Source organism: Urocitellus parryii, chromosome 11 (genome assembly GCF_045843805.1).
Source record: "Urocitellus parryii isolate mUroPar1 chromosome 11, mUroPar1.hap1, whole genome shotgun sequence".
Lineage (NCBI taxonomy): Eukaryota > Metazoa > Chordata > Mammalia > Rodentia > Sciuridae > Urocitellus > Urocitellus parryii.
The window spans coordinates 28,930,691-28,942,907 of NC_135541.1; the positions used below are offsets into that span (position 1 = coordinate 28,930,691).

The 12,217-nt window shown below is 46.5% G+C and overlaps 1 protein-coding gene across 1 annotated transcript in view; it reads left to right on the plus strand.

Annotated features, from left to right (window-relative positions):
- The window catches only part of LOC113189118 (E3 ubiquitin-protein ligase RNF220-like), a 193,807-nt gene that overhangs the window by 180,769 nt on the left and 821 nt on the right, over nucleotides 1-12,217 (plus strand). Inside the window, exons 3-5 of the mRNA XM_077791543.1 lie at nucleotides 4,053-4,098; nucleotides 7,421-7,522; nucleotides 7,611-7,614. Of these exons, the coding sequence (XP_077647669.1) occupies nucleotides 4,053-4,098; nucleotides 7,421-7,522; nucleotides 7,611-7,614 (152 nt within the window). The remainder of the gene's footprint in view (nucleotides 1-4,052; nucleotides 4,099-7,420; nucleotides 7,523-7,610; nucleotides 7,615-12,217) is intronic.

Genomic DNA, 12,217 nt, shown 5'->3' on the forward strand with positions numbered 1-12,217 from the left:
GTGGCCCTCAGGCAGGAGTTTCCACCCAGAGGAAAGAAACAGCCTTAGTCATGACAAGATTGCACCAAGCTGAAGGTGCAGGTTGGCTTCTTGGGGCCTGAGCTCAGAGATCTTCTCTCAGAGGCCTCTAGAATCACTGTGAGAGCTGGCCTCTGGGCTGGAGAACTACCTCTTTGGGCAGAGCTGTAAGAGAACTGAAATAAGCCAATGGAGGCTGGGTGACTCTGGAGGAGAGGCGGGCTAAAGAGATGGCAGTGCCCTCACCCCCACTTAAGCCTTATTTAAGGCCGGCCTCGGTGTTTGGTTGGGTAATGAACTAGATAAACAATTCCCCAAATAGATTAAAACGAAGTGTAACTTACAAAGGCGGCTGGTGATGATGGTTTATTCCCAGGCAGTGCACCATTTCTTTATTTCCAAGGATAATTCAGTGTAAATCACCTTAATTAAAAGTGTCAGCCCAGCCCATGAATATTGTACTTAGGAACGCATTTCCTGGGTCCCAGTTATAATTTAAAACCCATGGATCACTAGGCAGCGAGTGGCTGAGCAAGGGAGGAAATCGTTGAGGGCGGGCTGTGGAAACAGGGAGGGACAGAAGGCAGAGCTGATGGACTGGGCGGGAGCTGGGCTGCCAACAGCTCCCAGAGCACAGACCTCTCTTTCCAAGGCAGGCCCCTCACCAGACTCCTCAGTCTCTGGGAGACCAAACAAACTTGGAGGTGATGGGGTTGATGGAGGAAAGGTAGGGAGGGGCCCTTGCTCAGAGCAAGGGAAAGAATAGGAGCTGGTATCAGCTCCATGCAAGGAAAGGAAAGAGCATTGCTAGGAAAAGATCCAGAACATGAACTTGACCAAGTAAGAGGCTGGACATCCTGACCCTGAATGGCCCAAATCTATTTATCAGCAAAGTGAAGCCCAGGGTCAGTAAGACCATCCCCAAAGTGACACAGCAAGCAGAGGAGAAAAAAACTCAGAGTTCTGCAAATAAGCCTGAGCCCTGCATATCCTTAGAAAGATGATGTGGGCAATTTAAAAATGAGCACTCTGGGTGCTGGGGTTGTGGCTCAGCAGTAGAGCGCCCGCCTAGACGCAAGAGGCACTACGTTCGGTCCTCAGCACCACATAAAAATAAATGAATAAATAAAATAAAGGTATTGAGTCCAACTACAACTAATATATATATATATATATATATATATATAAGCACTCTGGGCCAGGGTTGTAGCTCAGTGGTAGAGCACTTGCCTAGCATGTGTGAGACATTGGGTTTGATTCTCAGCACTGCATATAAGTGAACAAATTTAAAAATAATAATAAAGATCCATCAACAACTAAATATATATAAATGATTACTTTGTGTGAGCATGGAGGCTACAGTCCCAGCTACTTGGAAGGCTGAGGCAGCAGGATCTCAGGAGCTCAGGAACTCAGGGCCAGCCTAGGCAATGTAACAAGACTCCTCCTTCCCTGTCTCAAAAAATAAATAAAATAAAAACCAACACTTCAGATTTGGTCAGATACAAACTCAAATCCCAAACCCTTCACAGACTGTGAACACAAAGTTGTCACATAACTCATTAGTCAACTTTGTAAAGTTTTTGTGAAGATTCAGTGAGATAAGACATTTAAAGCCTGTGTCTTAGGCAGGCACAGTGTTGCACACCTGAAATCCAGCAACTCAGGAGACTGAAGTAGGAAGACCACAAGTTTGAGGCCAGTCTGGGTAACTTAGTGAGGCCTTGTCTCAAAAAAGGAGTGATGTAGCTCTGGGGTAAAGCACTCCTGAGTTCAATCCCCAGTATCTGTGGAGGTGCAGGAAAGCCTGTAACTATGATATATAGTGGGTGTACAATAATTGTTCATTCTTTCCTTTTCTGTTCTTACTTGATCCAACTAGATACTACTTATATCCCAGTTGGGGATAGGGCCTGGTAAACACACTGTATACATTAGATGCCTTACTATGTAGGCAGAAAGGTGATATTAGTACTTGCTTACTGAGTGAATTGAAGAGTATAGTAATGATAAAAGTCATGAACTCACCAACAAGTTGCTCCTCGAGAGTAGCTCAGTTTCCCCTCTGTATCTCCGATGCCTAGATCAAGGCCTAAAATGGATGGGAATGAAAGGTAATTGAATGGGACCTTTTCTGTCTGTCCTTCTTAGTCTACGATGCCCCTTCTGTGTGATCTGACTGGTAATAGCTCTTTCTTACACTCAGACCTTGGTTTTACCCTATTGCTGAGCCAAGGGCCTCTGCACTGTGGTGTATGTGTGTTTGTATGTATGCCCATATGTGTGTACCTCTGGAGATGACTGTGCATCTTGGTTTGTGTCAGTGCCTGTGGATGTCTTACCTGTGCAGTTTATGTGGACCTGTGTGCATGAGCAGATTTTCCTCGCATTGAATTTGTCTTTATGGCCACATCTCTGGAATTATGACCCTGCAACCCTGTGTTGTATGCACTCTCTAGGTGTAACTGCATTTGTATATGTGCCTATTGGCAGCATTATAGTCTATGGATATGTGTGTCCCAACCTCAGCACTATTGACATTTTGGGTCAGATAAGTCTGATTCGTGAGGAGCTGTCCATGATACTGTAGGATGTTTAGCTTCTTCTACCCACTAGATGCCAGTAGTAATCCCCCCTCCCCGCCCAAGTTTCAACAATCAAAACTATCTCCAGGAACTGGGGATTTAATTCAATAGTAGAGCATTTGCCTGGCATATGTAAGACTCTAGATTTTATGCCCAGCACTGCAATACACAAACACACAGAAATACTCCCTGGACTGGCAAACAGCCCTCCTCACCATTGAAGTCACTACTTTATCCAAATCTGCTTGTGTTTTACTTGCACATTGGGTGTGTCTAAGTCTGACCCTGTGGATGTCTAAGCACATCTGTTGGAGTGTCCTATTTTTTTTGTTTTTTTGTTTTTTGGGGTTCTTTAAGCCATCCTGGGGTATTGGGGATTGAACCCAGGGCCTTGTGCATACTAGCCAAGCTCTTGTGGGTATTCCCTAGGTAAACAGACTTAGTATATTCATATACATCTCACATATTCTGCATTGGATGTGTGTATATCTTTTGCGCCTTCTGAATGTTTCCATGGATGTGCTCTACATGTATGTATATGTGGAGACCCTATAAAAATGGGCTGCATCTGCCTTTGTACATGTATTGGCCAGCACCTCTGTATACATGTATTTGTGTGTGTGTGTGTGTGTGTGCACTCAAGCAAATGTGTGAGCACAGATGTGGTGAGCATAGCGAGGGCAGCAGGCAGGGAGGGACAGGAACAGGGATATTAATGTTTCTGAAGTGGATCTGATTTGATACGTCTTGTTCCATTGTCAGCATCTGTTTAGCGGGGATTTGTAATACTTTGTGGCTCTGGATCACTCATGCTTAGCGCGGGATGTGGCCTTGCATACCAATTTTGTTATTAAACACAGTCCTCGCCTCCCCCACAGCCCATCCATCACCTCCCGCCCCGGCCCCCGCCTTCTCTGAGCTGCCCACCATATTTCAGGGCCCAGCTCCCGCCCGCCTGCCGCGCCCGATGCCGGAGGGCCTGGGGCTGACAAATTGAATCAGGGGGAGATCATTCCTGGCCTAACACAGTTTGCAGCGTGTTGGAGGGAGAATTGACAAGAGCCATGTCAGCTTCATCACCCCAATCCCATAGGAGATAAGAACAGGCTGGGGACAGGGCGTTGGGAAAGAAAGGAAGCCTCCTAGGCAGGCAGAATGTTTAGGGCTAATCCCAGGAGTCAGGTAAAGTTCCTTTCCTCAGATCCACTGAGGAGTCTCCCATGCCTTGTATGCGTATCTCTCTACCAGTGATCAGCATGGCCCTTGGCCCCGGATAAAGGCTGATAAGGTAGGCCAGGCCACTGTGTAGAATAGGTTGCGTGGTACTTGGCTAAGCTGGCTGGGTAAGGCTGGCTATACCATCTCTCTTAGGTTCTTCTTGGTACTTTAGTTTTACATACCCTGGGCAGCAGGTATAACGATCAACCCTGTTTTCTTTTTTCTTGGCAGCAAGAATTCCCTTCTGAAGGATGCCATGGCTCCAGGCACCCCCAAGGTAGGTGGTCAATTATGTTTTCCTCCTGTCCATCCTGACCTAATTCTACCCAGATCTGGTTCTTCCTGAAAGAAAGGAGCTCCTCCTGGATACCCAATGTCTCCTGGGTTTGAACATCAACCTAAGGCCTAGAGCTACTGTGTGTGTGGGGTGGGGGTGGGGGTGTTTCATCTGACTTCCTCCTAGGAGGAAGGAGAGGGATCAGAGTCAAGAGTGGCTTGGGGATATGGGCAACCCAAACACTAAGGCTGGGAGACTAAAAGGAGGAAGATGAGCTGTAGCAGGTGAAGAAAAATATAGAAATTGAGTTCAAGACAGTGCAGGGCCTTAGAAGCCAGACCATTGGGTGTATGTGCAATGCAGTAAGGAACCAGAGAGGATGTTGGTGATCGAAGGAGACAGTCTGCCCCTCTAAACACACATTATGGAAGAGAACCTTGAAAGCATCAGATGGAGAAAGGAAACATGAAGGGCGAGTATCTGTCTCAAAGGAGGGGCCAGAGAAACTTAGTATAATAACATAATTTATGCTGAGAACTCCCTACAGAGGAAGATGGTACTTCTTCTCCAAAGATGATGATTTGGAAGGGATAAGGACATGGAGAGGAACACTAAGCCCTTACCGATAAGTATCCCCTGCTCCACCCAAAGCATAAGGTTGCCCTTCTTATAAGTTTTCAAAATAACCCCCTCTTAGTGTATATTATAGGGAGTGAGGCATGGGTGTTGAAGCTCAGGGAATCTCAGGAATCCTGCACTTCCAGTCAAGGTGAGGTCCAGAAGGCTGGGAAGGAGACAGAGGAGGGACAGTTAGTGTGTTAGGAGGACCACTGGATAACATAGTATCTGAGATCTTAAGGAAAAAAAATGTTTTGGAATGTATGGGTACTCAGCAATGCAAAAGGGAAAGGCTGGTGAGGGACCCACTGTATTTGGAAGACTTAAAGTCATTGGTGACCTCTGAGAGGGTCGTTTTGGGAAAAGGAGCCAAAGTGATAGGTATCACTTCTGCAGGGTTGGCCTCACTATTCTGCAGGCCTTTACAAAGGATAAAGGTGAACTTGGCACCTTCATTTTAGAAGTCTCTCAGCTGCAGTCAGCTGGAAGAGGAGAAGCAGAGAACTGAGCCCAGCTTTGGACTGGTGCAGGCCCTGGCCAAGGAGGCAAAGGCCTGCCAGCCCCAAAGAGAAAGGTGGGAAAGCCAGGCAACTGCGACTCACAGAGGTAGGGAGCCACACTGGCCAAACTCATCCCAGCCTGCAGCATTGAATGGTGTGGTTAAGGAAGGTCATGACAAAACTTGCACATTGGCCAATACACCAGTGACATCTGACATCTGAGTATGGCTGGCAGTTTTGGGAACTTGGACACCAGAAAGGCCAAATATTCTAAGGCCAAATCCTAAAAATCTGCATCCATTCCTACCTCCCACATATGCAGACCCATACACAAAGCCTGGTCAGAATACACACACAGGAAGTCTTAAACTTGGGCACATTCCCACAACCACATACACAGGAAGAGTGGCCACCAGATGAGATAAGAGACACTTGCTCACCCACTTCCAGATATACGCTTAATCCTCACAGCTGAACAGTTCCTGACCTATCCTTGGCCTTGACCTCAGCTTTAGGGAAGCAGGTCATGGGGGAAAGAGGTAGGAGGCAGAAGGTTGAAGCAAGAGACTAGGAAGATAGGGAGAAGGCGGGAGGGAGGAGGAGGAGAGGGCGAGGAGGCCTTAGACAAGATTGATGGCCTCGTTGCCATTAAGAAAAAAATTAGCCGGTGGCGGCTATCATATTAAAGGGTGAAGAAGCCGTGAATTATTTTCTTAAAGATCTTATCGCTTACAATGATAATTTTACCTTCCAAAAGGCCACTTTTAATGAGGCGAAGAGCCAGGCAAAAAGTCATGATTTAATGCTGAGATTTTTTTTTCAAAACACATTTTACTGCTTTTTGGTCCATGTTTAAAAAGCACCAGTGACCTTTTTTTATTCTGCTTGCCCCAGGTGTAATGCTGAGGCCTCTCAGGGCTTCTAACCCAGAGAAAAAGAGAGAGGAAGGAAGGGAGGGAGAGAGAGAAAGTGCACACAAGCATGAGTTTTTCATGGTGGGGGACCCACATTGTTCACCCTCCTCAGCGTTGGGACCAGAGGAGAAGGGCATTGCCTGACATCACCTTCTATCTGATCTGGGGCTGAGTTGCCCACAGGCCTCTTTTGGGGCTTGGGTGGGTGAAAAAGGAGCTGCCAGTTGCAGGGAATCCCACTCCAGGCTCTCTGCAGCCTCCTCTCTGGGCTGTGGGCGAGTCAGGGATCCCTGCCAGATCAGCAGCTGCCCCTTCCCTTCCCAGAGCCCTTGCCTGAGGATGTGCAACATGGCCACCGCATGCGGGTCACATCCTAAGGCTCAGTCGGAGATGAAGGATAAATGGTTGCTCCATCTTTCCCAAATTGCTTTCTTTGGGCTGTCACTGGCGATTTGGCATGGCTTTCTAGGCTGGGGAGGACTCCTAGGGAATTGTGTGCTTCCTGCTCAGAGCTGTGCAGGCTGGAGAAGGTGGGGGGAGGAAGTATGGATTGCTTTTAGGCCTCTGGGCCCCCAGTTTGCAGCTGAACAGGCCTTGGCAAGAGCTGGCTCTCAGGCTGAATGTGCCATGTGGTATTTAGAATTGTGGTGCTCGCAAACAATTTAAAGTAGACAGTTTATTAATCTAAACTGCAGGCGTATGTAGAAGAGGCCGTGCAGGATTGACATGGGGGGATTAGTTTTGCTGGGGTTTTTGCTGGGGTCATCGCCACAGCACAGGGATAAATGGACCCAGCGTACATCCCTAGCTGCACGCAGGAAACTCATACATACTATTTAATTTACTGTCTCCATAGAGGGCTGCCATCAGCCTGTATTAGGGGCAGGCAGGGTGGTGGATATGTGGTTTTACCCCCAACCTTTCATGGGGGTTTCAGAGTGTCTGCTCTCTAAGGGATAATAAAGCAGGTTCTGCCCACTGTTCAGCCCACAGAGAGTGGACTGAGAGTGTCAGTTCCCTGGGGCAGAGATTAACTGCAGCAGGGATGGAGGTTTGGATGCTCTGGGGTGGGAGGGAGTCTATACCTAGACCTAAAATCAACCATTCTCTCCCATAACCATACTCCTGTGCCTGACCATATGTCTTCAGAATCTCAAAGGTGGCCTTCTGTCACCTTCTGCCCTACTTCTTTCTGCTTCACTCCCAAAAGCTCTACAGGACTGGTAACTCCAGGGGACTGACTACAGGTCCCATTTGGTCTGAGGCCACTTGTCCTTTTTCTTCTTCCAGTCCCTCCTGTTGTCTGCTTCCATCAAGAGGGAAGGAGAATCTCCAACAGCATCACCACATTCATCTGCCACTGATGATCTGCACCACTCAGACAGATACCAGGTGAGGAGGGCAGGTGGCCATGAGAGAGATTAGCTCATCTAGGTGAGAGCTTCAAGACCAGGCTTGTTGCTAGCTTTTCCCCTCCTAGGGAGGTCTGAGAAGAGGACTGAACTGTGTTTGGTTCCCTCTTGTGTCTAAGTAAACTCAGAAGGCCCAGGTGCCACTGATGGATGGATCTTAAAGATGGATGGTTCTTAAGGAAAGATGCCAAGGTCCCCTGGGCTCTGCTGGGCTCAGAGTACCTCTTAAGTGTCCTATCCACCAGGAAGTATCCTAGGGAGTTTTGCTTTATAAGAAAGCCAGAGACATAGGCTAGAATCACTGAAGACTTTAGTATTCGAAAGCAAGATGTGTAGCCAGGCATGGAGGCACACACCTATAATCCAAACAACTCCAGAGGCTGAGGAAGGAGGATCACAAATTTAAGACCAGCCACACTAACTTAGTGAGGCCCTAAGTAACTTAGCAAGATGCTGTCTCAAAATAAAAAGTAATAATAAAAATTAAAAAGGCTGGGGATTTGGGTTCAGTGGTTCAATCCCTGCTGGGGGAGTGGGGGTGGGGAACTCTTCAGCAAATCAACAGTCAATCCTGCCAAAACTTGGTATCAGGCCCATGTAGAGAAAAAGGTAGATATTGCCTGTGGGCAAACAGGAAGGGAGTCATCACACAGTCCTAAAAGATCAGAGCAAAAAGCGAAGGGAGCCTAAGGATAACAGCTTAGCTATAGATGACACTTCTTTGTGTAGGAAGGAGAAAGAACTTCCCTCAGAAGTTTTTACCTAAGAGGTAGAGCCCTGCCTTTGGGCACCCCTGTCAGAAAGAAGAAAACAAGGCCTGCTCCAGGAAATTTATCTAAATGGCAGGAGAGCATCTGAGGGATCCCCAATAAGAACAGGGAAACACAGCCCTGCCTTGGTGGAGAGGCAAAACAGTAGGGAGTGATAAGCTGCAGTGGAGAGCCAGGGTCCCTGCTGGCTCACACCAAGCCTTGGTGGGAACTAGAGAAACATGTCCTCTCAGGCACTCTGTCCTCCCAGCTGACACAGTGTGGAATCAGGGTGCAGAGCTTGGAGAGTGGAGTGCCAAGTGTGGGCTTGACACCAGCCTCCACCGGCACCTCCTCCAATAAATGCCTTTGTGTAGAGCTTGAACTGAGTAGCCCAAAGTGCCAGTGCTGGAGAGGAAGCCCCACCCTCATGAATCCTGATTTGAGAGCAGCAGCCCAGTCAGCCCCCAAGGAGATGTTGCCCTGATCCAGAAAACCCTGATGTGAGGTAGAGAAATGACCTCTTGGGCATCCTTGTCTGAGAGGAAGACGAGGCTCTGTCCTGGAGAGTTTCACTGCAAAGGCTAAGCAGAACCCCTGCTTTTAGAGGCCCTACTTCTCTCACAGCATCAGTCTCACCACCTGCTGAACTAGGAAAAGAATAGCCATCAGGCAAAAATCACCTCAATTCCTTGACACACACACCCTGTTCCTACCCCCAAAATGTTGGTGTTTCTTTTATTCTCAACAGAATATGAGAAAAGTTTCTTGCCTAAAAAATACATATATGATCACACACACATTCATACACAGCATTGTACATGCAAGTAACTCAGGAAGTGAGGAAACCTCTAGAGCCTATCTGGATGCTTCTCAGGTTAAAACCCAAGACCCTGTCTAAGTTTACCTCTTAAAGGGCAAATCAAATTAAGTGACTTCCTATAAGATAAAGTTCAAGATCCTCTGCATAACAAGACCTTCAGTGATTTAAATTCAACCTGTATTTCCAGCTTCCATTTCTGCTACTCCCCTCCATGAGTCCCGTGGCCTATGTTCATTGAATCAATGCTACCCACCCACCCTGTGCCTTTCCTTTCTTGCCTCCTTATCTTTACACAGCTGCTTCTTCTAACAGTGCTATTTTACCCCACCATATCAAATTTCTAATTATCCTTCAACATCCTGCCCAAATACCATCTCCAAAAGACTTGGTGGTCTTTTCTCATGACCCCTGTGTCCTTGTTATTGCCCCTGTCACCCTATGTTGTGATCAACTGTTTAGGTATGTTTTATCTATTGACGCCTAACAAACTATCCCAAAACCCATTGGCCACTTATTATTTCTTATGTTCTGTGGGTTTACTGGGCATTTCCTCACTTATGCAGCTCATTCAGCTAAGGACTGGCTGGGCTAGAAGGTCCAAAATGGTCCCATGACATGTCTGGGAAATTGGAGTGCCCTGGTCCTCTTCCGGGTAGCCTCTTGGCTTCTTAGCAGCCTCCTGGAAATGTCCCACCAAGAGGGTAAAGGCCAAAGTTGCAAGTCCAAAGCTAGATCTGGAACTCACACAACATGATTTCCACCAGTTTCTATTAGGCAAGTCACAAAGCTAGCCCTTAATCAAGGGATGAGGAAATCCAGCTCTCAAGAGGAAAAGCTACAAAGGACTGTGGCCACTTTTAATCTATCATGAATCTGACTCTTCACTCCACTTGGAGTTCCTCCAAGGCAAAGACCTTGTCTTATCCTTCCTTTACTCAAAGGTTTATCTAGTACCACTCATATTCAGCCCAGTGTCCTTGCCTTCAAGGGGTTAGACTTGCAAATAGATAATTATGGCCCAGTGCTATGACATGGGTATAAATAAATTTTTAAAATAACACAGTGAAAGGAAGGAAAAACAGCAAATTTCACTTGATGAACAAGGAAGAAAGGGTATTCAGTACTATGCAGGGTATGCAGTACTATGTAGGAAAGACAGAGAAGTACAACACAGAATGATATGTCCGAGGACCTGTAAGTAGTTCTTTTATTTATTTATTTATTTATTTTTAGAAAGTACAATGCTAACTGAATACTAACTACGCCCTGGATGTGCTGTTGGAAAGGGGAACTGGTAGGAAATGAAGCAGAAAGTAACCCAGGAACTAGCTAGGCATCCCCTACTCTTTATACAATGCCTGGCAAGTAGTAGTTACAGTTTTGCTAGATTTTAAAAATTGTTAAAGTGAGCCAGGCATGGTGGTGCATGCCTGTAATCCCAGTGACTCCAGAGGCTGAGCCAGGAGGCATGCAGGTTCAAGGCCAGCCTCAGCAATTTAGCAAGATCCTGTCTCAAAATTCAAAATAAAAAAGGATGGAGGATGTAGTTCAGCATCCCTAGATCCCCAGTACCAAAAATAAAGTTTTAAAAAATTGTTGAACTAGTCCTTAAAAGCAGGGGGTACTGGTTTCCAATTTGGATTCCCATTTACTTAGCTCCTGCTAGGTGCCTAACCCTCTTAACCATTACCCCCCTTAACCCTCCTGGCAACCTCATAAACTAGGACTCATTGCCCCCAATTTATTATTAAGGAAACAGGTGTAGAGAATGGAAGTGACTTTTCTGAGAACATACAAATTATGACAAACATAATTTGTTTATGGTAGGGCATGCCTACAATCCCAGCTACTTGTGAGGATAAGGCAAGAGGGCTTTAAGTTCAAGGTCAGTAAGTAGCATGACCCTGTCTCAAAATAAAAAACAAAATAATAACATAAATAATAAGAACTGGAGATGTAGCTTAGTGGTAGATCACCTCTGGTTTAAATCCCCAGCAACACACACACACACACACACAAAAGGGCGGGGGGTGGGGTGGAGAAGGAGGAGGAGTATGGGAGAAGGAGGAGTTCACCAGTTCACTTCATGCCCAAAAAGCCAAAGAAAAAAGAAAAAAAGATAGACTGGAGTCCCCAAATCCCCTTCAGGGCACACCCCCAGTGATGGAGGATCTCCCACTAGGCCTCAATTTCTAAAGATTCTACCACCTCCCAATAACACCAAGACTAACACCTGGGCCTCTGGGGGGCATTCCAGATCCAAACTATAGAAGTTTCCCAACCCTGTACTGGGCTTAAGGCTTCCCTCACAATGTCCTTCTCCTTTACTGGTATTTCCTTATGCTGGGTGACTGAATAGAGATGCCTCACCAAACAATAAAAATACATGTGATCAGAGGGAAGCCAGTGAACTATTGAAAACTCAGAGGAGGCAACAAACTCAAGACTCTAGGAGATGGGGAGGAAGAATGACTTGGAAGGAAAAATGAAGGCTTGCCAGTCCTTAACAAGTTAAAGAAGGGAACTGGGGGACATGGGGCATGGAGTATCTATCCCTGAGTGCAGAGCATGGATGCTCAAAAAGCTACAGTGTCAGGAGGGCAAAAGGAGGGATTAGGTATGGAAGAAATGTCTAGAGATAGGGTAGAGCAGGGCAGGCCTCTGTCACTGTGTAGATCTTCTAGGTGGAAATCTACTGAAGGATTTAAAGAAGGGGAAATAGGGTTAATTTTGAACAAAAGAGAGATCATACTGAGTGAATTGTGTGGAGGAGGGGTTGCAAGAAGACAAACTGGAGACTAAAAGATGAGCTGAGAGACAGGTGCAAATTGAGAAAGCTAATAAGATTATGAACTAGAGCAGTAACAACCAAAGTAGGTAGAGCCATTAAAGAAACTCTCAGGGATGTCTTGCCTATGCCAAGCACCATGCTGGGCTCTGGGTTCACCCAAATGACTCATACATGGCCTCAACCTGGAGTCGTCAGCTCACTGATAAAAACTTGTACTAACTATAATGAGGATACAGAGATGGAAGGGAGGGAGGGAAAGCTTTTTCGATTAGGCCTGGAAGGATGAGTAGGAGATAACACAGGAGGTGGAGA